Source organism: Onychostoma macrolepis, chromosome 11, assembly GCF_012432095.1.
Source record: "Onychostoma macrolepis isolate SWU-2019 chromosome 11, ASM1243209v1, whole genome shotgun sequence".
In the NCBI taxonomy this organism is placed as follows: Eukaryota; Metazoa; Chordata; class Actinopteri; order Cypriniformes; family Cyprinidae; genus Onychostoma; species Onychostoma macrolepis.
The window spans coordinates 12,474,570-12,502,478 of NC_081165.1; the positions used below are offsets into that span (position 1 = coordinate 12,474,570).

Below are 27,909 nucleotides of genomic sequence, written 5' to 3' on the forward strand. Positions count from 1 at the left end.
GTCTGCGGTAAGTGTCAACATCGGAATTCATTCGGGATGTACAATGCTTAATTAAAATACAGAGCTTTACAGATCCTTAAAATGGTAGAAGGGAGTATATTGTCTTTGAATAGCCTGTTTGTGTGGTGGGCCTGTTTATTTCAATCGTTTTTATTATGTAGTAAATGAATGGACAACATTGCGGACGGACATGACTTGGCTAGTCGTCATGAATAACTGATAGGCTACAGTAAAGATCTGATTGCATCCTCTCTTCTAATCGATCAGGAAGCGTAAGGTTTTCTCTTTCATATCTTCTTAAATTCTATGTCAAGTCCATAAATAGATGACAGCATGAGGAGCCGCAGTAATTCAGGAGTGAGGTTGGATGGATTTGCCAGACTTGTCCAAGAAACAATATTATGCCACCAGGTTTGTTCAAAACATGATCGAGAATTCTATTCTATTCTATTCTATTGTGTTACATATATCATGCTATTCTCTTCTACTCCATTCTTTTCTGTTCTGCTCTATTATATTGCCTATTCTGTTCTATTTAGCTCTATGCATTATTCTGTCTGGATGTACTATATAATTCCATATTATTCTATTTTACTCCATTGTTCTAATCGGTACATTAATATATCCTAATCTATTCTAATAATTCTGTATTCTGATCTATTCTAATTCTAATGTGTTCTGCAAATCTCTGATCTATACAATCTATATTGTTCGTAATGAATTATTAAATTATAATGGTAAAAAAGTTTATTGTGGTTGAGATTCTTCTGCACCATTGGGGCCATTCTGCCAGGAGAAATCTAAAAATAAATAAGGCTTGAACAAAGGTCACCTTTAAATAACCCATGAGTGAGGAAAATATTTGTATTATCTGCAGCATGTAAATTCCTTTTGAAAGCAGAGCTGATGCTTTATGCATAACACAAGAAACTGTATTAGTAATAATAAGTGATCAATATAACTGTTTGATTTTTTTATTATTTGATTGTATGAAGTAACTTTTTTTCAGCACGTTACTAGTGTTTAAAACGTATGAAATATGTAAGTGTTATGAGAGTTAGCATATAATCAGATCAGAATCAGAAGCTTGTATTTAATTAAATGATGTATATTTGAATTAAGATGGGTTTGACCTCTCCATATAGAATCCAGTGACAGGTCTACTGCCAGCTAGTGAGCAGCAGAAGGATGCCTGGGTCAGAGATAATGTTTACAGCATCTTGGCAGTGTGGGGGCTCGGCATGGCTTACCGCAAGAATGCAGACCGTGATGAGGACAAAGCTAAAGCCTACGAGCTTGAACAGGTGACTGGAACTTCAAAACATGACCACTTGATGTGGCATTGTTCAGTAGCACATTGTCGTTGAGTACTGTAACAGGTTGTTGGATGATTGCTTCAACTACACATAACAGAAGACTGAAATATATATATATATATATATATATATATATATATATATATACAGTGCCTCCAAAAGTATTGGAACAGTTAAGACAAAATTGCTCTGTTGGCTGTGGAGTCAAGACATTGACAAATATGATTAAAAGATGAATATGAGACAAAACTACAGAATGTCACATTTTATTATTGGGTGATTCAACACATAGATGTTTTACCAGCTAAGAAGATCAGCACTTTTAGAGTTTCATTTGATGTGAGCATAAGTATTGGAACAGTTGCCTCACAGGTCTTTCTAACTGATCAGCTGTGTCCTGTTGCATTAATTTTTCAGATATTAAAAGCAGGGAATGTGTCGTATCAGTTATATCCATTACTTCTGCATTCTGAATCTTGCATTCGATGATGACACACACAAACCAGGATGAAGATGAGGGAGCTGACTTTGAGAGAAAAGCAAGCAATTTGGATGCTAAAAGAAAAGAGGAAGTCAGTTAGAGCTATAGCAAAAACAAAGGGCATGGAGAAATCAAGAGTTTGGAAACCACCAGCAACCAACAACGACCTGATCGGCTGAGAAAACAACAGTAGTTGATGACAGACAAATCATAAAAGCTGTGAAAATGAATCCTAAAAGAAGTGTCTGTAAAATCACCAACAACTTCCAGAAAGCTGGGGTGATGCTCTGACAATCTACTGTCCTCAGGAGACTTTGACACAGAATTACAGATGCTACACAGCAAGATACAAACCTCTGACCAGCTCCAAAAATAGAAAGGCAAGATTAGAGTTTGCAGAAAAGCACAAAGGTGAGCCAGAAGAGTTTTGGAACTGTGTTTATGGACCGATGAGACAAAGATTAAACTTTATCTAATTGATGGGAAAGCAAAAATGTGGAGAAAAAAAGGGAACTGCAATGATCCCAAGCATACAGCCTCATCTGTAAAGCATGGTGGAGGTGGTGTCATGGCAAGGGCATGCATGGCTGCCTCTGGAACAGGCCCTCTCACCTTTACTGATGAATTACTGTATGATGACAGTAACAGAATGAATTAGGAAGGGTACAAAACCATCTTGCCTACCAATATTCAAGAAAATGCCACCAGATTCATTGGGAAGTGCTTCATATTGCATCAGGACAATGACCCAAAACACCTGCCAGTTCAGTCAAGGAATTTATAAGGGCAAAGAAATGGAAAGTCTTAGATTGCCCAAGTCAGTCTCCAGATTTAAATCCGATTGAACATGAATTTCACCAGAAGAAGAGGAGAGTAAAGGCAGAAACTCCCCAAAACAAGCAACAATTGGAATTGGCTGCATTAAAGGCTGGGAAAAGCATTTCAAAGGATGAGACCAAGAGTCTGGTGATGTCTCTGGGTCACAGACTCACTGCTGTGATTGTACGCAAGGGATCTGCATCTAAATAATAGCTTTTAATCTTTTATATCTGCCTTATGTTCAACTGTCTCGATACTTATGCTCACATCAATGAGTGGGATGAACTCTAAAAGTGCTGTCCTTTTTATTTGGTAAAACATATACAGTGGGGCAAAAAAGTATTTAGTCAGCCACCAATTGTGCAAGTTCTCCCACTTAAAAAGATGAGAGAGGCCTGTAATTTTCATCATAGGTATACCTCAACTATGAGAGACAAAATGAGAAAAAAAAAATCCAGAAAATCACATTGTAGGATTTTTAAAGAATTTATTTGCAAATTATGGTGGAAAATAAGTATTTGGTCAATAACAAAATTTCATCTCAATACTTTGTTATATACCCTTTGTTGGTAATGACAGAGGTCAAACGTTTTCACACACTGTTGCTGGTATTTTGGCCCATTCCTCCATGCAGAACTCCTCTAGAGCAGTAATGTTTTGGGGCTGTCGCTGGGCAACACGGACTCCAAAGATTTTCGATGGGGTTGAGATCTGGAGACTGGCTGGGCCACTCCAGGACCTTGAAATGCTTCTTGGCCACTCCTTCGCTGTTCGGGCGGTGTGTTTGGGATCATTGTCATGCTGAAAGACCCAGCCACGTTTCATCTTCAATGCCCTTGCTGATGGAAGGAGGTTTTCACTCAAAATCTCACGATACATGACCCCATTCATTCTTTCGTTTACACGGATCAGTTGTCCTGGTCCCTTTGCAACAGCCCCAAAGCATGATGTTTCCACCCCCATGCTTCACAGTAGGTATGGTGTTCTTTGGATGCAACTCAGCATTCTTTCTCCTCCAAACACGACAAGTTAAGTTTTTACCAAAAAGTTCTATTTTGGTTTCATCTGACCATATGACATTCTCCCAATCCTCTTCTGGATCATCCAAATGCTCTCTAGCAAACTTCAGACGGGCCCGGACATGTACTGGCTTAAGCAGGGGGACACGTCTGGCACTGCAGGATTTGAGTCCCTGGCGGCGCAGTGTGTTACTGATGGTAGCCTTTGTTACTTTGGTCCCAGCTCTCTGCAGGTCATTCACTAGGTCCCCTCGTGTGGTTCTGGGATTTTTGCTCACAGGTCTTGTGATCATTTTGACCCCACGGGGTGAGATCTTGCATGGAGCCCCAGATCCAGGGAGATTATCAGTGGTCTTGTATGTCTTCCATTTTCTAATAATTGCTCCCACAGTTGATTTCTTCACACCAAGCTGCTTACCTATTGCAGATTCAGTCTTCCCAGCCTGGTGCAGGTCTACAATTTTGTTTCTGGTGTCTTTTGACAGCTCTTTGGTCTTGGCCATGGTGGAGTTTGGAGTTGGACTGTTTGAGGTTGTGGACAGGTGTCTTTTATACTGATAACGAGTTCAAACAGATGCCATTAATACAGGTAACGAGTGGAGGACAGAGGAGCCTCTTAAAGAAGAAGTTACAGGTCTGTGAGAGCCAGAAATCTTGCTTGTTTGTAGGTGACCAAATACTTATTTTACCGAGGAATTTACCAATTAATTCTTTAAAAATCCTATAATGTGATTATCTTGATTTTTTTTCTCATTTTGTCTCTCATAGTTGAGGTGTACCTATGATGAAAATTACAGGCCTCTCTCATCTTTTTAAGTGGGAGAACTTGCACAATTGGTGGCTGACTAAATACTTTTTTGCCCCACTGTATGTGTTGAAACGTCTAATAATAAAATGTGACATTCTGTAGTTTTGTCTCATATTCATCTTTTCATCATATTTGCAAATTTCTTGACTCCACAGCCAACAGAGCAATTTTGTCTTAACTGTTCCAATACTTTTTTAGACAGTATTCAGACCCCCTTAAATTTTTCACTCTTTGTTATATTGCAGCCATTTGCTAAAATCATTTATGTTCATTTTTTTCTCTCATTAATGTACACACAGCACCCCATATTGACAGAAAAACACAGAATTGTTGACATTTTTGCAGATTTATTAAAAAAGAAAAACTGAAATATCACATGGTCCTAAGTATTCAGACCCTTTGCTGTGACACTCATATATTTAACTCAGGTGCTGTCCATTTCTTCTGATCATCCTTGAGATGGTTCTACACCTTCATTTGAGTCCAGCTGTGTTTGATTATACTGATTGGACTTGATTAGGAAAGCCACACACCTGTCTATATAAGACCTTACAGCTCACAGTGCATGTCAGAGCAAATGAGAATCATGAGGTCAAAGGAACTGCCTGAAGAGCTCAGAGACAGAACTGTGGCAATGCAGAGGATTCTCTGGTCTGATGAGACCAAGATAGAACTTTTTGGCCTTAATTCTAAGCGGTATATGTGGAGAAAACCAGGCACTGCTCATCACCTGTCCAATACAGTCCCAACAGTGAAGCATGGTGGTGGCAGCATCATGCTGTGGGGGTGTTTTTCAGCTGCAGGGACAGGACGACTGGTTGCAATCGAGGGAAAGATGAATGCGGCCAAGTACAGGGATATCCTGGACGAAAACCTTCTCCAGAGTGCTCAGGACCTCAGACTGGGCCGAAGGTTTACCTTCCAACAAGACAATGACCCTAAGCACACAGCTAAAATAACGAAGGAGAGGCTTCACAACAACTCCGTGACTGTTCTTGAATGGCCCAGACAGAGCCCTGACTTAAACCCAATTGAGCATCTCTGGAGAGACCTAAAAATGGCTGTCCACCGACGTTTACCATCCAACCTGACAGAACTGGAGAGGATCTGCAAGGAGGAATGGCAGAGGATCCCCAAATCCAGGTGTGAAAAACTTGTTGCATCTTTCCCAAAAAGACTCATGGCTGTATTAGATCAAAAGGGTGCTTCTACTAAATACTGAGCAAAGGGTCTGAATACTTAAGACCATGTGATATTTCAGTTTTTCTTTTTTAATAAATCTGCAAAAATGTCAACAATTCTGTGTTTTTCTGTCAATATGGGGTGCTGTGTGTACATTAATGAGGAAAAAAAATGAACTTAAATGATTTTAGCAAATGGCTGCAATATAACAAAGAGTGAAAAATTTAAGGGGTCTGAATACTTTTCGTACCCACTATATATATATATATATATATATATATATATATATATATATATATATATATATATATATATATATATATATATATATATATATATATATATATATATATATATGTATATATATATGTATGTATATATATATATATATATATGTGTATATATGTATATGTATATGTATATGTATATGTATATGTATATGTATATGTATATATATATGTATGTGTATATGTATATGTGTATATATATGTGTATATGTATATGTGTATATATATGTATATATATATGTTTGTTTATGTACATATGTATGTAAGATTTTTCAGTCTCTAATTCTCAGTAATATTAGCAGTAATATTAAATTTTACTACAGTTTAAAATAACTGTTTTGTATTTGAATATATTTTAAAATTTAATTTATTCCTGTGATGGCAAAGCTGAATTTTCACCAGTCTTCAGCGTCACATGCCCTGTTCGAGGAAAGTTAAAAATAATAAAAATATTATAAAATGTATAAAAGGCTTACTGTACATTCTGATCAGTTTAATAATCTTGCTGAATAAAAGTTTTTATTTCAAAAAAATCTCTTTGTATAGTGTATATTGTATAAATATAGTTGTCTGGCAATTGTAAGTATACATTTATCCAGAATATTGTGCTGTTTGTTTATTTCCAGAAATCAATACTTGTACTATTAAAGGGATAGTTCACCCAAAATGAAAATTTGCAATTAATCACCGCCATGTCGCCCACCAGACCTTCGCTCATCTTCAAACACAAATTAAGATATTTTTGATTAATCCGAGAGCTTTCTGACGCTCAGACAGCAACACAACTGAATAGCCCAGGCTCAGAACGAAGAAGAACATCGGTAAAATAGTCCATGTGACATCAGGGGTTCAACCAACTTTTACGAAGCTACGAGAATACTTTTTGTTTGCAAAGAAAACAAAAATAATGACTTTATTCAACAATTCTTCTCCTGATCACGCTGCCATTCATAAAATTAAGCTTGATAAAATTAAGGTTGAACCACTGATATCACATGGGCTATTTTACCGATGTTCTTGCTACCTTTCTGGACCTAGGAATATTTCAGTTGTGTTGCTGTCTATGGAGGATCAGAAAGCTCTTGTATTTAATCAAAAACATCTTAATTTGTGTTCCTAAGATGAACGAAGGTCTTATGGGTTAGGAACAACATGTTAGTTAGGGTTAGTAATTAATGACAGAATTTTCATTTTTGGGTGAACTTTCCCTTTAACAGCATTTTTTTTTTTCAGAGTGTGGTTAAACTAATGCAGGGGCTGCTGCAGTGTATGATGAGACAGGTACGGCATTTAACTCTATGGTCTTGCTCATTTGCTATTCTAAACCCATCTGTTGAGCTATATGGTTTTTATTTATTCATTTATTCATCGGTTCATTCATTGTTGAGCTCATGTCTGCAGACATGTGAACACACACCTTTCTGGCCAGACTAAGCATGTGCATATATTACTGCAGGTGGCAAAGGTAGAGAAGTTCAAACACACACAGAGCACAAAGGACTGCCTGCATGCCAAATATCACACACCTACCTGTGCCACAGTGGTTGGAGATGATCAGTGGGGGCACCTGCAGGTTGATGCCACATCTCTGTACCTGCTCACATTGGCTCAGATGACCGCCTCAGGTGAGACAAACTATCTATAGAGTGGATTCATCCATAAAGGGATAGTTCACACAAAAATGAAATTTAAAAAAAAAAAAAAAATGTTTTTTTTTTGTTGTTTTTTTTTGATGAAAGTCAATGGTCAACTAAAAATGCTTGGTTTCCTACATTCTTAAAAACATATATGATTTATATTCTGCAGAGGAAAGTCATACAGTTTTGGAATGACATAAAGGTGAATAAATGATTTTCATTTTTGGGTTAACTATCCTTTTAAAGACCCCTTGAAATTTCTTGACCAGCACAGTTTTCTTTTCTGATTATTTTTCATATTAAATCTCAGGTGGGTTTTATGATTTATGATATCAAATGATAAGCTGCTTGCTATTGCTTGTCGGATGCAGGTGGTTTTAGGGGATTTCTCATTCTAGAGCACATTTGTTTGGACAAACATCTGTTTAGTAATCAAAATAGTCAATTTTCCTGAAAATGACTGAACATTTTAAACTTGTATATGTGGTAAAAACAAATTGTGTAACTTTTTTACTTGTACTTATTGCCAGGTCTTCACAGAATCTGTCCTTACAGAACTCTTCAGAAAACAATGCAGATTTCTGCTAAATTGAAATATCTATCATTCACAAAGTTCTCCACATTACTCACGTAGTATAGTTAGCACAGTTTAGAAATTCCATTCCACAGAATTCTATAGATTTCTCCCAAAAACTAGAGCAGAATATGTGAAAATAGTCCACAGATTGTGGATGGATTTGCCTCAAAGCAAACAAACATGCTCACAAACTTTCATGGGGTTTTAAATTTAGCCTCCATTGGTTGCGCTGTGGGGTTTCCTATTTTTAGCAACCGTTTTCATTATCATTGAAATTGCATTGCAGGTCTGTGTATCATATCTAACTTGGACGAGGTGGCGTTTATCCAGAACATGGTGTTCTACATCGAGGCAGCGTACAAAGTGGCTGTGAGTTCTCATTGGTTTATCAAGTTCTTAGATAATAGAGTTACTGAACTGGCATTACAGTTCACGCTCCCCTGCAGGATTATGGGATGTGGGAGAGAGGAGACAAAACCAATCAAGGAATTCCTGAACTGAACGGCAGCTCTGTCGGAATGGCTAAGGTAGGAGAGTCATCTGGTCTCGTTTAGTCTCTCTGCTCATTCAGAAGTTGAGTTTTGTTTGCTGTTCACGTTTTAGGCAGCTTTGGAGGCCATTGATGAGCTTGACTTGTTTGGAGCTCATGGAGGCCCAAAATCAGTGATTCATGTTCTCCCAGATGAAGTAGAACATTGTCAGGTAAATTAATGATTTGAATGTGGTTATTATTTTACAGATCAGGGCTCCATTTCTCAAAAGCATCATTGCCACATATTGTATGATCTACTTATGCTTACAAAGGTTTTGGGAGATGCAGCTCAGGTTTATTCTTTAGTATTTAAGTAAGTTATTCACATTTAAAATGATGTTTTTTTCCCAATCAATAAAAGTTATCCAAGAGTCAAACATCTCGTTTCTCATTGTGTTTCTAGTCTATCTTGTGCTCCATGCTTCCTCGAGCTTCCACCTCTAAAGAGATAGATGCCGGACTGCTCTCTGTCATCTCTTTTCCTGCGTTTGCAGTGGAGGACGCAGATCTGGTCAACATCACCAAGAGTGAAATCATCACCAAGCTGCAGGTATTGGGCCATTGAGGAAAAGGCTGTGCTGTTCATCTCAAGTGGTCTAGTGGAGGTTGCTTGACTATTTTTATCCAAGGTTGCTCAGGGTTCCAATTTTAGGGTCAGTTTATAGGAAGGATTGAAGTATCTACATGCAGAAAATTTCAGGTTTGGACTTAAATTTTATTTTATTTTTATGGGCGTGAGAATGTGTAAGAAAAAAAATAATAATAATTATTTTTAAATTCCCCTTACTTTTTGGTTGATTATCTTTGGTGGGGGGAAAATAAAGTGGTCAAGCAACCAACTTTACAATTTTTGCACCATTGCAACCATGGCACTCTGTTGATGGTAAAAAAAAAAAAAGAGATGGGAAGAAGAATTATATTTCAATGGTTTTGTGTTAGCTCGCAAAATGTAATAATATTATAATATTAGGAAATAATATTAGGTGGGAGGAAAAAAACATTTCAGTGCTTTTGTATGTGAATACAAAGTTTCTCTGGCGCATGCAATAGTTTTACAAGAGGGCGCAAATATTTTTGTGGAGAACTCAAAAGTTTTGCAAGAGAATGCAAAAGTTTTTATGAGAGCATGCACAAGTTTTGTGAGTGAACACAAAGAGGGAAACTTTAATTTCCCTCTCATCTCAGTTTTTTTCATTATTTTATCATTATGTCTCTTTAGAGGCTACATACTTTTCAACTGCGGATGCTAATTTTGTAACAATCTTAAGCATATTTCAATCATTTTAGGGACGTTACGGCTGTTGTCGATTTATCAGAGATGGATATAGGACCCCAAAAGAGGTAACCAGACACTCGATTTTACACAAAATAAGTATTTTATGGCTAATTCTCTCATAGTGTGACTGCATTCTATGTTTTTATGGTTGTGATAGGACCCCACTCGCCTTCACTATGATCCTGCTGAGCTGAAGCTCTTTGAGAACATTGAATGTGAGTGGCCAGTGTTTTGGACTTACCTTATACTTGATGGCATCTTCAATGAAGACCATGAGCAGGTACAAACAGGTCATTGTAGAAATACTCACTTGTATTCTGAAAGGAGCGGCAGTAAGAATAAGAAATAACTCCCACTCATGGCCTCATGGAGGCAGTATGTATTAATGACTGATGGCTGTGTCATTCCTCAGGTGCAGGAATACAAAGAGGCTCTTGACGGAGTTTTGATCAGAGGCAAACACGGGATTCGTTTGGTGCCTGAACTCTATGCTGTTCCTGCTGACAAAGTGAGTTTAAACCGTTTTGTTACTCTGATCAATACCATGTACAGTTCATCAATGTCTAATTTTCATCTGCAACAAATGATCATTTATCATTCTGAATCAGCATGCACATTTATCACCTCAAATACTCAATGTGTACTAAATGATGCCAGTTCTGAAGATTAATTCAAGTTGAACGAGTGTTTTGGACTCTGCACAGTAACTGTGACACAAACAATCCTGGCTAAAATGATTTGATCTGTTGCTCATCTGTGTGTTTGTTTGTTGTTCAGGTTGAAGAGGAGTACAGGAACCCTCGCTCCGTGGAGCGTGTGGCCGCTGGCCAGCTCCCACACATGTGGGGCCAGTCTCTGTATATCCTGGGCTGTCTGCTGGCAGAGGTACTAAAGCCTGGATCCACTTCCATATTAAACATGTTATACTGTATATAATCAGATATGGTGTCAGGTGTCGAAGCGCTATCTTTGGTATCTTTGTTGGTTAAGTGCACATGTGAAATGTCAAAACAGAGTAGTCCCAGTGTTTCTTAGGCAATCCTTTGTGTTTATCTATTCTGCTCATTTTTTCTGATATTTGACAAATGATTGATTTTAATTAGGGGTTTCTGGCCCCTGGAGAGATTGATCCTCTGAACAGGCGATTTTCTAAAGAATTCAAGCCTGATGTTGTTGTGCAAGGTTTGTGAATATTATTGCTTTAATTTTTGCATTTTTATGAGAAATATAGGCAGTTAGACAGTACCTATTCAGACAGACTTATGTGTACCATATCTTAAATTGTGTTATCACCTTTTGAATTTCTGTCATTTTTATGGGAAAAGGATGTGCCAGATTTTTTTGAGAAATATGTTTGGTCAAACTCAGGCACTTATGCTTTTTTCAGTTACAGTATAACTTGCACAATAGTTTTACAACAAAATTAACAAGATATAAAGTGGTGAGAGATATTAGGGAAACAAAAAGATAAAGGGCAAAAGTTGATCTTAAAGGGAGTGACAATTGGCTCATGTTAAACATGATAACTTTTGAAATTATGATATTATCATTTATCATTATCATTAATTATATTATCATTATCATCAAATTTCTATAATACCTAACAATGTGAGCAATGGTCAGTGTGTTTGAGTGAGACAAGAAAAATAAAACCAAAAAACCTCATAAAAATGTATTGAATTCATTTCTAATAATACTTAGGTTTAGCCTGTGGTTTTCTCACCAAAATTGTTTTTTTTTTTTTATATAAAATGGAATAAAAATGTAGGTTTGAATTCCAATGAACACAATACTACAAAAAAACATCTTTTGAAAGATTTTGGTTAAAGAAATAAACAACTTGATTATATACTTCAAATTTTATGTTAACAGTGTATAGCATAAACTATATATGAAAATTATATAGTATGATTTCCATCTATAAAAGGTGTGGGTTTAATATCTATTTAATATTTGATATTAGGCGATATGAAAATCTACCACATAGTAGGAATGAATCAGCTGGTTGTGTTGGGCTGAAGTCCATTTAAGGAGCAGATTCAATTCATTACTTGAAGCTCAATTTTGAATTCGATCTTGATACTATAATTTGCTAAACAGAGAAGAATGACCTTTTGCCAGCAGCTCTATTTGTTTTGTTTAGTGAGTGTAGTGGCTGAGTCAGTGCAGATCCAGCAGCTGCTGAGGGACCAAGGGATTGAGATTCAGACCATCTCTGACGTTTCGCCCATCCGGGTCATGCCAGCTCGCATCCTGAGCCACATTTACGTGAAACTAGGTAAGTGTTCAGATCCACCATGACTAACAGGACAGAGCCAGACAGTGTAAACAAAGGCTACATCTGTAAAACTGCATTTAGAAGAAGGCCTTGAAGGTTCTGGGAGACAAAAAAATGAATTAAAACCATTTGTTTTCAATTACACAGGGAACTGTAAAAAACTGAATCTGAGTGGGCGACCATACAGGCACATCGGTGTCTTGGGAACTTCAAAGTTTTATGAGATCAGAAATGGTACTTACACATTCACCCCACAGGTAAATAAAAATTATCTCACATGGAAGTCTTTTATGGTAGAAGTATATATTGTAAAGTCTAAAAAAACATTATAACAATGTGTTTTTCCCATAGTTCATTGACCAGCATCACTTCTACCTGGCTCTGGATAACCAGATGATTGTGGAGATGTTGCGAACAGAGCTTGCTTATCTCTCGTCCTGCTGGCGGATGACTGGAAGACCTACCCTCACATTCCCTATCACACAGAGCATGCTGGGTAAAACCTCTCGTTCGATGGAAGATATTGCAATATGCACAAATTAATATTAACAGTTTCTTTGTTTCTATTATTGGGCCAGTTGAGGATGGTGACAGTATTGACCCCTGTATCCTCTCCACGCTCCGGAAGCTTCAAGATGGCTACTTTGCAGGTGCAAGGTCAGAGAAATTGTGACAATAACAATAAAAAGAGCTATATATAGTATGATCTTTGAGGCACAAATATGGTTTATTTGACATCGCAAATCCCTTTGCTGTTTAGGGTGCAGATGGCAAACCTCTCTTCATTCCTCACAACCTCCTTCCACACCCAGCTCAGCTTCTTGGATGCTGACTCTGAAGAAAATCTGCTAGAAGAAGAGGAAGAAGAAGAGGAAGAGAGTTTTGGGCCTTCAGGTATCCATACTTACTTGCATATAGCTGCTTTGGAAAGAATCTCTCCCCCCAAAAATATATGCATACATACTCTTCTGAAAACCAGGGTTTTCAGACCAGATTAAGTGTTGATGGTTCAAGGTTGATTTATGCTGGTTATTGTTGGTCAAGCTGATGGACCAGAATGGTCTTTCTTAGGGTACCATATCAGCAGTGTTGTTATTGTTAACTGAACTATTAAAGGTGGGGTATGTAATTTTTCATAAACGCTATAGAAAACTGAGTCGGGGCCGAGTACCAAAACAAGCTTGTAGCCAATCAGCAGTAAGGGGCGTGTCTACTCATGATGTGGAGGAAAGAGCGTTCAGTGCACAGGACGGACATTAGCTGAGCCGAGCAACAGAAAGATAGAGATGGCGGATAAAAAACAAAAGAGGAAAACGTCTGCGGAACGATAAGGCAAGAAGTAGGACCCGTGTAAATATCGGATCAGCTTTCCAGTGCTGGAGAGAACTCGAGGAGCGGAAGGCCTGTGATCGGACGCCGAGGTTGCTTTGTTTCTTCTCGATAGGTGAGTAACACCGTGTCTACACTGGACGTGATAAAGCGACCATTGAAAATCATTTGAAATTTGTGTCAGCACATCATAAATAGAATGCGGCAGCAGTTTTCTGTCGGAGATTTGTCGTGCCGCGCAGCATCCAGTGTAGACAGCATCACTGATTATAATGAGTTTATAGCGTATTTTGTCGTGCCACTCGCGACCGGTGTAGACACGGTGTAACGTTGGTTTTGCTTTGTTTCACAGAACTAATTGTTGCCTGGGTTGCGTACGTATGTATGGGGCGGAGCTATCAAGGGGTGTGTTTGTTTTGGTGATTTCAAATATCAACATTGGCTACCAGAAATCGCTTACCCCACCTTTAAAATTTAAATAAATCTGAAATAAAATATAAATATTAGCTGAAACACTTAAACTTAAAAAATGTGAATCAAAATTTGCCATTGGCAACTGAAATAAAATAAGTTGAATTTGAAGTACTGAAATTACTGAATCTAAAACTGAAATAAAATAAAAATAAAATAAATATAAATATAAATAAAACACACAAAACTTATAAAAATGACAAAAAACATGACATTTCTAGAGTTAAAATTAAAAATAAAAATGATTTTTAGAGTTAAAACTAAAAATAAAAGCTAATTCAAAATATGAATAAATACTATAATAGTATATCAATAATTCTAAAAAAAACACTATATTAGTTATCTACTCATTTAAAGATTAGTTTTTTACATTTAAATCGCCTACAGTCACTTAATCTTTAAAAACATGTTTAGTTTAATAGCACTGCGACATGTAATGTTTAGCAAATCTCAAAGTGAATATCCATTTTTAATACTGTACATTATTGTGATGTACATTATTGTGATTATTTCAAAACAGTGTTGAATTTTACTAATCATTATCATCCAGAATTTAACTATCTGCGCATCTCTATTCCTGATCTTGTTGGTTAAGCTAGTTTAATAAGTCTACTGGGGACACCAGCATCCAAAAAGCAACATATGCACAAATGTACAATACTCATAAACTAAAATAATAAGTGGTGGTTTGTTTTCTCACAGGAGGTTCAGGAAACATGTTTGATCAGTATCTCACAGATCTATTGCACAGCACTACTACAAAATGTCATCTGCCTCCCATCCAGAGGGGGCAGCACCACGTTTTCAGTGCTGAACACACCACCAGGGACATCCTCTCTTTCATGGCCCAGGTTCAGGGCCACAACATGCCCAGTAAGCCCTCAAGATTGATCGTTAATAGTAAAAGGGATAGTCCACCCAAAAATGAAAAATTGATGTTTATCTGCTTACCCCCAGGGCATCCAAGATGTAGGTGAATTTGTTTCTTCGGTAGAACAGAAACAACGATTTTTAACCCAAACCGTTGCTGTCTGTCAGTCATATAATGTCAGTCAGTGGGTTCCAAACGTTCAAAAGCTTTGAAATAAAGTCAAAATAAAAACCATACACAGACAAAACCAAATTAAACCCTGCGGCTCGTGACGATACATTGAGGTCTCATATGCCTCATTAGCGACTGTTTCTATGGGCCACGATACGCAAGGATATACGTATATATATCTATGTGCCAGAGCACGTTGACGTGTCACGCGCCGGCTGTTGTGAACGCGCTCAGGACAGCTGGACATTGCGTGTATCAGAGGTAAAAAATTATATAAATACTGTTCAGATTCTTGCACAGACCGATCGTTTCGTGTCTTAAGGCCTCAATGAATCATCACGAGCCGCAGGGTTTAATTTGGTTTTGTCTGTGTATGTTTTTTTTTTCTCTCAAAGCATTCTCTCAAACCATTGACTGACATTATATGACTGACAGACTGCAACTGCGGTTTGAGTTAAAAATCTTCATTTGTGTTCCACTGAAGAAACAAAGTCACCTACATCTTGGGTGCCCTGGCGGTAAGCAGATAAACATAAAATTGTCATTTTTGGGTGAACTATCCCTTTAAGTGGATTTAATGCTTTCTCTTAGAGCACAGCTAGTCATATCATTATATTATGTTTTTCAGAGCCTTCCATGTATTTGCCTGTTGTCCCCATCATGAGCAAACACAGGAAGTCTCTGAACCTGCTGGATGTTCCTCAGCACAATGTTTCTCATCACACCAAGGCAAGTCGACACACTCCAGCATAAAGTGAAAAAAAAAAAATGAAATAAATGGCCAATAGTTTTGATTTATCTCTGTTTTTGTCTTCAAACACACACTAGGCCAATAGTGTTGACCTGCACTTGCCACGTGATTCTCATGGGAACACAGACTTTGCCTATCTGGTCAATCAGCTAAAGCATTGTCCAACCCTTCAGGACCAGGCAGATATCCTCTATGTCCTCTATGCTATGAAGTGAGAACGTTTGAAAAAATTGACCGTGCATTTCCATTATAATTTATTTTAAAAGCCTTTTTTAATTAAAGTCTAAAATCAGTCATTAAATCATTCTCCTCCTGGTGTTTGTGTGTTTTAGGGGTCCAGATTGGATAGTAAATCTGTCAGGACATGGAGAGGCAACTGTTCGCTCCCTGCTGGAGGAGCTGTATGTTCGGGCAGGAGCGTGTAAGGAATGGGGCCTCATCCGCTACATTTCAGGAATCCTGAAAAAGAGGGTGGAAGTCCTTGCTGAGGTGAGACCCCATATCTATCAGTGCTTGTTTCATAAACAACAGACACTTTTATGTTTCTTGGTTGATTTTTTTTAAATAAATAAACTTACATATTGATCATTTTGAAATTTTAAAACTTTAAATGTTTGTTATATTATAATTCAAAAGTGTGGAGTCTCTTATACTTACCAAGGTTACATTTATTTGATCAAAAATACAGTAAAAACAGCAATATTGTGAAATATTAGTACAAATGAAAATAACTGTTTTCTATTTTAATATATTTTAAAGTGTCATTTATTCCTGTAAATTTTCAGCATCATTACTCCAGTCTTCTAGCCTGACTACGTCAGACTTCGTACTTCCGCTCAATTTCAGTTCGTTTCTGTACTGATATAGTCTGATATAGCAAACCATCTCCCAGATTATCTCCGGCTCCGCAGCAGCCGGCCAATCAACGAACAGAGGGCGGGCTGAGAGCCGTGACGTAGACGCTAAGCGCCGAATTTGAGATAGTTTAAGTGAGGGAAATCTAAAGCGACAGCGGACATGGAGACACGGGATGCTATTCGCTCTGTTGTGGAGAATATTCCCGGCATTTGCCAACTGAAGACCGAACAAGAAGAGTGTTTGGTTCACATTTTGAATGGAGGTGATGTTGTGGCCCTACTCCCGACAGGTTTTGGGAAAAGTTTAATTTATCAACTGTTACCGATCGTCAGCGAGAAACTGGGGAGGCCAAAGTCCGGCAAGGCGATAATTGTGGATGCGTAGATTTACTTCACATAATCTGCAAAAGTCGTTCACAGCCATCTTCACTCCGGTATTTCGCTCGATGGTTTTGTTTTCGCCGCATACCTGTGTTTACAGCAGAAGTTCGAGGCGGCTGAGCCGGTGAATAACATACGTCATAACCAACCGTTATGTGATTGGCTTACGGGCACACCAATGATTTTAAACTTCAGACAAGCGCCCGCTTGTCCTTCCAGACTCTGTCTACGAAGCAAAGCGAAGTAGCAGAGTATGGTATTACCAGGCTACCAGTCTTCAGTGTCACATGATCCTTCAGAAATCATTCTAATATGCTGATTTGCTGCTCAAGAAACGTTTCTTATTACTATTAATGTTACAACAGTTGGGCTACTTAATATTTTTGTGGAAACCTTTATACTTTTTTTTTTTTTTTTTTTAAGGATTCTTTGATTAATCGAAAGTAAAAAAAAAAAATATATATATATATATATATTTAACAATAGAATGTTGTTTTTTTTTTTTTTAACTGAAATCTTTTTATAGTAATTTAAGTGTCTTGGAAACAACTTTTTTTACAAGAAAATTGTCATAAAATATACATTATTAGATTTATAGAGATTATAATAGTAAAAATAATTTATATCAGTTTAACCCTCAGTGGCAACAATTTTGCCCCTAATAATTTTTTTTTGTATGCATTCAGGCTTGCACAGATCTGATCTCCCATCATAAACAGCTGACAGTGGGTCTTCCTCCCGAACCCAGAGAGAAGGTCATCACAGTGTGAGTGTCTTTTAGTTTCTGATAGTCATTTTAGATTATTTATTTTTTAAATCATCATTTTTTATAAAGTGATCATTTTAATGTTCTCTTTTTACTTAACCGATTCTCTTATTTTTAGTCCTCTTCCTCCTGAAGAACTGATTTGCTTGATTTATGAGGCCAGTGGACAAGACATTAGCATTGCTGTCCTCACACAGGTAGTTCTAATTGTAAGCCTTCAAGTTAAGTTGCTATCTTCTACTTTTCCATTAAATTTATCTATTAAACGTCTGAATTCAGGAGATCATGGTGTATCTGGCCATGTATGTGCGCTCTCAGCCGTCTCTGTTTGGAGACATGCTACGTCTGCGCATCGGACTCATCATGCAAGTGATGGCTACAGAACTTGCTCGCAGTCTACACTGCTCAGGTACAGCCAATCAGAGTTTTGGTTCTACAATGTATATCTTTATATTTGCTTGCATTATGTGCAATAAATCTGTCCATGTGACATCTACAGGTGAGGAGGCATCAGAGAGCCTGATGAGCCTCAGTCCTTTTGAAATGAAGAATCTCTTACATCACATCCTGAGCGGGAAGGAGTTTGGTGTAGAGAGAAGCAGTGAGTATCAATCAACCTTAGTTTTTGCACTCTTTACTCCAGTGAGTATTTCTTTGGGTTTTTAGGTGTAATTTTTATAGTTTTATTTTTGAGTCATTTTCTGTAGTATATGTACATGACTGTTCAAAAGTTTAGATTTTTTTTATGTTTTAGAAAGAAGTCTCTTGTCTCACCAAGTCTGCATTTATTTGATCAAAATACATTAAAACAGTAATACCGTATTGTGGATGTTTTTTTTATTATATTTTAAAATGTAATTTATTCTTATAGAAGCCCATTTCCGCCACTGAATAAAAAATTTAAAAAGGTCATTGTGAATTTTTTTCTCAAAATTCTGACTTTTTCTCAGAATTACGAATTGTGAGTTAAGTCAGAATTGTGAGATTTAAACTCGCAATTCTAGGAACATATCAGTCTTTTTCCCCCTTGAATAGCCAGAAAAAAAATCAGAATTGCGAGTTTATTTCTCACAATGAGAAAAAAAATACACTCGCAATTCGAATTACAAACAAAAGATGAACAAACTTTTTTTTTTTTTCTCAGAATTGCTTGAGTTGTGAGTTATAAAGTGAGAATAGTGGAATATAAAGTGCAATTGTGAGAAATAATGTCAGAATTGTGAGATAAAAGCCATTCTGACTATTTTCTCGCAATTTCGAGTTTGTATCTCGCAATTAATAATAAAAAAAAAGATAGAATTACAGATGTAAACTCGCAATTGCGAGAAAAAAAGCCAGAATTGTAAAATAAAACCTTTTTTTTTTAAATTCAGTGGCAGAAATGGGCTTTCATATATTCCTGTGATGGCACAGGCGAATTAAAAGCATATTTGTGAAACATGCTTTTTTTTCAGGAATTGTTAATGAATAGAAAGTTCAAAAAAAGAACAGTATTTATTTGAAATGGAAATCTTTTGTAACAAATGTACTTACTCTCCCTTTGATCGAATTAATGCATCCTAGCTGAACAGCTACATAATATTATTTAAAGATTTCTGTACAGTTCATTTAAAAAAGAGGTATGATGTGGCTACTCTTGTGTGGTCTGTTCTTCAATAATCGCTCTGTATTGTGTGAAAGTGCGTCCGATTCAGTCTTCTGCCACCAGTCCTGCCATCTCCATCCATGAGCTTGGACACACAGGGGCCACCAAGACAGAGCGCACGGGCATCAGAAAACTCAAGACTGAAATCAAACAGGTGGAGTGAAAGAGGAGAAATGTCTGTAAATTATTTATCAACTGTTTTTATGTTTTGTAAACTGTGATATATTTACACTGCAGTTTAAGATGTTATAAATAGATTTCCTCACTACTGTACCTTAAATGGCTTTTATGTTATTTTGTTTTCAGCTCGATGACTCCAGACCCATGAGTGTGGGTTGAGTTTGTAATATTGGCATGCTGTGCTAATACTGTAGAATAGCTTTTTTTTGTGCAGAGCCCATTCTGTCTAGAGGTCCCAGCGCATTTGTCGAGACCATGAAGCCAGTATTAGCATGACAATTCTAAATAATATTCAGTTTGCCCATACCATACACATCTTTTTTTAGTCATATGAAGCATCTTTTTGACTGTGAAGGTGATAGTTTGTCATGTGAATGTCTCTCTGTATGATTGATGTTCTTCAGAAATACTTTCCATTTTTATGTCCATTTTAAATGTTTGTATGCTCTGCTTTTATTCTCATAGATATTTACCAGCAGTCATTCCATCAGCAGTAATTTCACATCCCCTCGTTCCACGGTAACTTGCAGAAAAGCCTACTGTACCAAAACCCTCTCCACTAACACCTGCTCTCCACTGTCAAATCCTTTTTTTTTTACACAAGTCAGTTCAGAAGATTAAAAATAATTTTAACTTGGAGGGGTGAATTCAGTTCATTGGCTCAATAAATATAAATTTAATCTAATGAAATTTTTCAGTGCCTCAGATTAGATGACTGATTTGAAATGGGACAAACTTCCAGCCATAACAGCCAATTAACATTTCTAACGTGTGTCAAGTCAGTCTTGTCTTGTTGTGGTCATTTCACTCTCTTAGCATGGGCTGACATTGTAACATCTTAGCTATGTTTGTCATAGTTTCTGCTTGCTAAACCTGAAGCATGCTTTTAAGTGTGTTATATGTGCTGATTAGTGACACTAGACCCACTAGTCAAATTTTTCCTCATATCTTTATGATATACTGACGATGCAAATGTGTGCGTGTCTGTAGCGATGCAGCAGCCCCTCCACTCCCAGCGGGATTCTGTCTCCGACCGGTACAGGAGACTCACACCTGCAGTGGGAGGAGCGCCAGGGCCAGTGGCTGAGGAGACGCAGACTGGACGGGGCCATAAACAGGGTTCCCATGGGCTTCTACCAGAAAGTCTGGAAGATTCTCCAGAAATGTCATGGCCTCTCCATTGCCGGATATGTCTTGCCTTCCTCCACGACCCGTGAGGTGCATCCACCTTTGTATATATATATATATTCCATGGTCTGTATATTAGTGCTGTCAAACGATTAATCGCGATTAATCATTAATCACATCCAAAATAAAAGTTTTTGTTTACAAAAAATGTGTGTGTGCTGTGTATATTATGTATACAGTATATAAATACACACACAACATCCATGTGTATATATATATTTTTTAAATATATTAATTTATATATTTAATATATTTGTATATAATCTAAATTATATGAATATAAATATAGACATGTAAATATTTTCAAAATATATACTGTATGTGTGTGTATTTATATATACATAATAAATATACACAGTACACACATATTAGGAAAACAAAAACTTTTATTTTGTAGGCGATTAATCGTTTGACAGCACTACTATATATATATATATATATATATATATATATATATATATATATATATATATATATATATGCTGTATATATGTCAGTGGCGTGCGGTGGTGTTTTAAAATGAGGAGGCAATTATATATATATATATATATATATATATCGGTTAAAACAACAACTAATTAATCGCACATTTTTCTGAAATTAATCGCGATTAATCCCACCTAACATTAAAGTTTTTAATTATACTTTTTATATTGCAATAATTTCACATTCAATCTTTGAATTAATGTAGAAACAACATTAGAAAGTATATTTCTAATATTTGTTTAATGCAATCTTTTTTATGACTGAAGGCAAGTATCACTGATACAAACTGATGTCTCTATGAATTTTTTTCCTAATGTTTAACCATTGACTATAGCCATTCAACATGCAGTATAATTGAGAGCTATCAATTTAACATTTATTAGACTTTAAAAAATAACTTCTAATTTAAGTGAACTTAAAACAATCTTCACATAAACCCATTATAATAAATGTCATATAACTACCTGAGCCCTTCAGGAAGAAAATATAGCCTAATTTAATAAAGTTATCAAACACTAAATTCTAAATTTAATAAAGATAAAGTAAAGCTACAGAAGTTATTGATTTCCTACTTTTAATTTTGATATTTGATTAACAGACATCACAGCAGCTGGTTATTAGGTTATTTTGGCTGCTACTTTAAAAACTGCCGCTGCTGAACTTAATGCGGAACTGACACTGCTTTGAATGGTACTCGTCATAAAAAATAAATACTTGCATGCACAGTTTTAAGGCAGCTTTAATCACCTTCTTTTGTAACTTCATGATTTAACCGACGACATAACTACAACATTGCATACTCATAGTTTCATTTGGGTTTGAATATGATACAGCGGTTTAATATAGCCTAGAGCACATTTGTGACCCTGGATGACAAAACCAGTCTTAAGTGTACATTTTTCAAAATTGAGATTTATACGAATAAATAAGCTTTCCGTTGATGCAAGGTTTGTTAGGATCGGACAATATTTGGCTGAGATACAACTATTTGAAAATCTGGAATCTGAGGGTGAAAAAAATCAAAATATTGAGAAAAACGCCTTTAAAGTTGTCCAAATGAAGTTCTTAGAAATGCATATTACTAATCAAAAATTAAGTTTTGATACATTTACGGTAAGAAATTTACAAAATATCTTCATGGAACATGATCTTTACTTAATATCCTAATGATTTTTGGCATAAAAGAAAAATTGATAATTTTGATCCATACAATGTATATTTGTAGCAATGTATATTTGTATATAACCCCAGCGACTTAAGACTGGTTTTGTGGTCCAGGATCACATTTGTGCGTGCACTTGAAGAGTATAACGGCTGGCAGGACAGGAAGATTCTTTAGCAGTTGTGAGTGGGGTGGCCAAACCTAGCCCCGCCCCGCGTTAATTGCGTTAATTTTAACGCTTTAAACTGAAAAAATTAATCGCCTGCGTTAACACAGTAATTTTGACACCACTTGTATATACACACATATATATATATATATATATATACAGTGAGGAAAATAAGTATTTGAACACCCTGCTATTTTGCAAGTTCTCCCACTTAGAAATCATGGAGGGGTCTGAAATTGTCATCGTAGGTGCATGTCCACTGTGAGAGACATAATCTAAAAAAAAAAATCCAGAAATCACAATGTATGATTTTTTAACTATTTATTTGTATGATACAGCTGCAAATAAGTATTTGAACACCTGTCTATCAGCTAGAATTCTGACCCTCAAAGACCTGTTAGTCTGCCTTTAAAATGTCCACCTCCACTCCATTTATTATCCTAAATTAGATGCACCTGTTTGAGGTCGTTAGCTGCATAAAGACACCTGTCCACCCCATACAATCAGTAAGAATCCAACTACTAACATGGCCAAGACCAAAGAGCTGTCCAAAGACACTAGAGACAAAATTGTACACCTCCACAAGGCTGGAAAGGGCTACGGGGAAATTGCCAAGCAGCTTGGTGAAAAAAGGTCCACTGTTGGAGCAATCATTAGAAAATGGAAGAAGCTAAACATGACTGTCAATCTCCTCGGACTGGGGCTCCATGCAAGATCTCACCTCGTGGGGTCTCAATGATCCTAAGAAAGGTGAGAAATCAGCCCAGAACTACACGGGAGGAGCTGGTCAATGACCTGAAAAGAGCTGGGACCACCGCTTCCAAGGTTACTGTTGGTAATACACTAAGACGTCATGGTTTGAAATCATGCATGGCACGGAAGGTTCCCCTGCTTAAACCAGGCCTGACTTAAGTTTGCCAATGACCATTTGGATGATCCAGAGGAGTCATGGGAGAAAGTCATGTGGTCAGATGAGACCAAAATAGAACTTTTTGGTCATAATTCCACTAAACGTGTTTGGAGGAAGAAGAATGATGAGTACCATCCCAAGAACACCATCCCTACTGTGAAGCATGGGGGTGGTAGCATCATGCTTTGGGGGTGTTTTTCTGCACATGGGACAGGGCGACTGCACTGTATTAAGGAGAGGATGACCGGGGCCATGTATTGCGAGATTTTGGGGAACAACCTCCTTCCCTCAGTTAGAGCATTGAAGATGGGTCGAGGCTGGGTCTTCCAACATGACAATGACCAAGCACACAGCCAGGATAACCAAGGAGTGGCTCTGTAAGAAGCATATCAAGGTTCTGGCGTGGCCTAGCCAGTCTCCAGACCTAAACCCAATAGAGAATCTTTGAGGGAGCTCAAACTCCGTGTTTCTCAGCGACAGGCCAGAAACCTGACTGATCTAGAGAAGATCTGTGTGGAGGAGTGGGCCAAAATCCCTCCTGCAGTGTGTGCAAACCTGGTGAAAACTACAGGAAACATTTGACCTCTGTAATTCCAAACAAAGGCTACTGTACCAAATATTAACATTGATTTTCTCAGGTGTTCAAATACTTATTTGCAGCTGTATCATACAAATAAATAGTTAAAAAATCATACATTGTGATTTCTGGATTTTTGTTTTTAGATTATGTCTCTCACAGTGGACATGCACCTACGATGACAATTTCAGACCCCTCCATGATTTCTAAGTGGGAGAACTTGCAAAATAGCAGGGTGTTCAAATACTTATTTTCCTCACTGTATATATATATATATATATATATATGTATATATACAGGGCCTAAAACTAACTTTTTTCAACACCTGCCAATGGCCGGTGACGTGATAAAATTTACCGGCCAAAATGTTTTTTTAATAATTAATTAATATAAATTTAAATAATTAATTTAGTAATATTTGCATTGTTTCACTTTTGTAATATATTTTCTCAACCAGTTTTTTGAGGAGACACAGGAGACACTGCCTCCCTTGTCTCCTTGGAGGAAATGCCCCTGATATATATGTCAGGGGTGTGTGTGTGTGTACACTTATACTATATATGTGACCCTGGACCACAAAACCAGTCATAAGGGTTAATAAATAATTTTTTTAAATTGAGATTTATACATCATCTGAAAACTGAATAAATAGTGTGTTATGATCGGACAATATTTGAGATACAACTATTTGAAAATCTGGAATCTGAGGATGCAAAAATCTAAATATTGAGAAAATCGCCTTTAATGTTGTCCAAATGAAGTTCTTAGCAATGCATAATACTAATCAAAAATTAAGTTTTGATATATTTAAGGTAGGGAATTTACAAAATATCTTAATGGAACATAATTTTTACTTAATATCCTAATGATTTTTGGCATAATTTTGACCTATACAATGTATTGTTGGCTATTGCTACAAATATACCCGTGCAACTTACGACTGGTTTTGTTGTCCAAGGTCACACATAGTAGACTGTATAACATTCAATTCAACCCCTTAACTATGTATACTACAGTTAAAATATTTGGGGTCAGCAAGGATGCATTAAATTGATCAAAAGTCACAGTAAGTTATTTCACATTGTTACCAAAAAAAAAAAAAACAAAACTATTTCATATATTTGCTATTTTTTTTAACCTTCCATTCATCTGTGAATCTTAAAAAAATGTATCAGTTTCAATAAAAATATTAAGCAGCACAGCTGGTTTCAACATTAAATATTTAAATATTTCTTAAGAGAATAATTTCTGAAGGATCATGTGACACTGAAGACTGGAGAAATGGCTGCTGAAAATTTAGCTTTGCCATCACAGGAATAAAATACACTTCAAAATATATTCAAATAGAAATCAGTTACCTGAAATTTTATAAATTTTTCACAATATTACTGTATTTTTTTTACTATATTTTGATCAAATAATTGCAGCCTTGGTGAGCATCTTTCAGAATTTATTTTAAAGGGGTCAGCGGATGCTACATGCACTTTTACAAGTTGTTTGAACTGAAATGTGTGTTGGCAGTGTGTGTAAACAACCATCCTATAATGATAGAAATCCACCCAGTGTTTTTTTTTAAATCTACTAAATCTACGGCTTACAACGGCTTGCTCTGAAAAGAGCTGTTTTTGATAGGCTAAAAAAGGTGTTTTTTTACACTACCATTGAGAAGTTACAGACTTTTCATTAAGACCCTAAAGAATCATATCAACTTGTGGAAAATGGGCATCTGATGACCCCTTTAAGAAAAATGTAACCTACTCCAAACTTTTGAACTGTGCATATATACAGTACTATACCATACTGTATTACATTAAACCTTAAAGGTTTAAAATGGTCCATGTGACATCAGTTATTCCTTAACCTTAATTTTGCAAAGCTACGAGAATACATTTTGTGAGCAAAAATAACAACTTTATTCAACTATTTCTTCTCTTCCGTGTCAGATTTCGATGTGCGTTCATGATAGTACCACGACACATGTGATGCTGCTGACGTAGGATCTGGCATTCTGATGTAGAACCCGGATGTGCTGCGCCTTGTTTGCAAAGATAGGAATGCACATGCATGCGTCATGGTACTGTCATGAACGTGTCTCGAATTCTGACACGGAAGAGAATTGTTGAATAGTTATTTTTGTTTTCTTTGCCCACAGAAAGTATTCTCTTAGCTTCATAACATTACGATTGAACCACTGGTGTCAAATGGACTATTTTAATGATCTCCTTACTACCTTTCTGGGCCTTGAATGTGGTAGTTGTGTTGCTGTCTATGCAGGGTCAGAAAGTTTGATTTCATCAAAAATATCTAATTTGTGTTCCGAAGATGAATGAAGGTCTTACGGGTTTGGAACAACAACATGAGCTGTTGTCTTTGTGTATTATTGTAGATGACAGAAGGAGAGATCAAGTTTGCAGTGCACGTGGAGTCTGTACTGAATCATGTCCCACAGCCTGAGTACAGACAGCTGCTGGTGGAGGCCATAATGGTGTTGACCCTTGTAGCTGACATGGAGATTCCCAGTATTGGGGGAATTATTCACATCGACCGCATTGTTCACATGGCCAACGATCTCTTTCAACAGGATCAGGTATCATCATGCATATGCTGTTATATATAATCATATGATGCTCAATTGGTATGTTCAGATGTACTGTATGTACACACCTGCTTGTTCTTGATTATTACAATTTTTCACATTTTAGCATAATGGTAATGCCAACGAAACTATGAACTAACACAAATAGAATTACGGGAATTATGTACTGATGAAAAAAACATTTAAACATATCAAAACTATCTCAACTTCATCAAAGTGTGCCTGTTTTGTGTAGATTCCAATTTTGCACATCTGGTCATTGCATCTCATGTGTTTTTATTTCAGAGATCCAGCGGAGCCAATGAGTATTTCTTGGAGAAAGATCCTGCCACAGGAATCTGTAACTTCTTTTTTGACAGTGCTCCTAGCGGCAGCTATGGTACTATGACTTATCTTTCCAAGGCTGTGGTCACATACGTTCAAGACTTCCTGCCAAGCAGCAGCTGTCTAATGCAGTAACAACTGCAGTTCCCAGAAAGTTGACCTCAGTTCAGTAGCAAAGGACAAGCATCAACAGGGAAGCCACTAAAAAACACCACAGGATATGTTGTGAAGCTAACAGACTGCAGGAAATGGACCACTGTGCCATTCTGTGTTTTAAGTATACAATTCTAATTTAAGAGCTGTAAAATGCAATTAACTAATGTAATATAATAATATATATTTAATTTCAACAGAAACACTTTACGTGATTTTAATTATCTTTTTGGGTTGGCTAACTCGTTTAAATAATTTATAATTTAATGTTCATAAAAATGTTTATTTTATTTAAATCGGTGCTTCAATTGTTTGTTTATAGGGCACTTATAGTTTGATCTGTATCATGTCTCTAGTTAAACAAAACACTGTTATATTACTGTAAGCTTCGAGACTTAATATTATCCTATACATTATTACATTATAAAACTACTCTGAAATGTGTTATTTAACAGGTGCTTCTTATTCAAAGAAACATACAATACAAAATGTAATACCTCATAAAAATCATATGTAAAATTATCTCATAATCTGTTCTTTGCATGCAAAAATGCAACATTCTAACTCATGGCAAAGCCAAGCATGTGCAGTTTCAGGTGAAAACAATGGTTAAAATCAGAAGTGTGTTTTGTTCATTTCATAGAGGTCAGTTAAATTAATGAAGAAAATCAAGAGAACTTAGCTTGACTAAATACATTTGTTATAGAAAA

The 27,909-nt window shown here is 36.6% G+C and overlaps 1 protein-coding gene across 1 annotated transcript; it reads left to right on the plus strand.

Moving 5' to 3' along the window:
* Positions 1 to 17: 17 nt before the first annotated feature.
* Positions 18 to 27,543, plus strand: phka2 (phosphorylase kinase, alpha 2 (liver)). Its single transcript, XM_058791857.1, has 31 exons — positions 18 to 411; positions 1,146 to 1,304; positions 7,146 to 7,193; positions 7,369 to 7,537; positions 8,413 to 8,495; positions 8,573 to 8,653; positions 8,730 to 8,828; positions 9,062 to 9,208; positions 9,946 to 9,999; positions 10,092 to 10,214; positions 10,347 to 10,442; positions 10,712 to 10,819; positions 11,038 to 11,116; positions 12,078 to 12,212; positions 12,360 to 12,469; positions 12,564 to 12,708; positions 12,791 to 12,869; positions 12,973 to 13,106; positions 14,715 to 14,885; positions 15,683 to 15,783; positions 15,883 to 16,016; positions 16,138 to 16,294; positions 17,730 to 17,809; positions 17,928 to 18,006; positions 18,089 to 18,218; positions 18,309 to 18,410; positions 19,490 to 19,608; positions 20,100 to 20,153; positions 20,625 to 20,852; positions 26,513 to 26,713; positions 27,008 to 27,543. Exons 1-31 carry the CDS (start codon positions 334 to 336, stop codon positions 27,179 to 27,181), a joined length of 3,657 nt encoding a protein of 1,218 aa, XP_058647840.1. The 5' UTR covers positions 18 to 333; the 3' UTR covers positions 27,182 to 27,543.
* Positions 27,544 to 27,909: the final 366 nt, after the last annotated feature.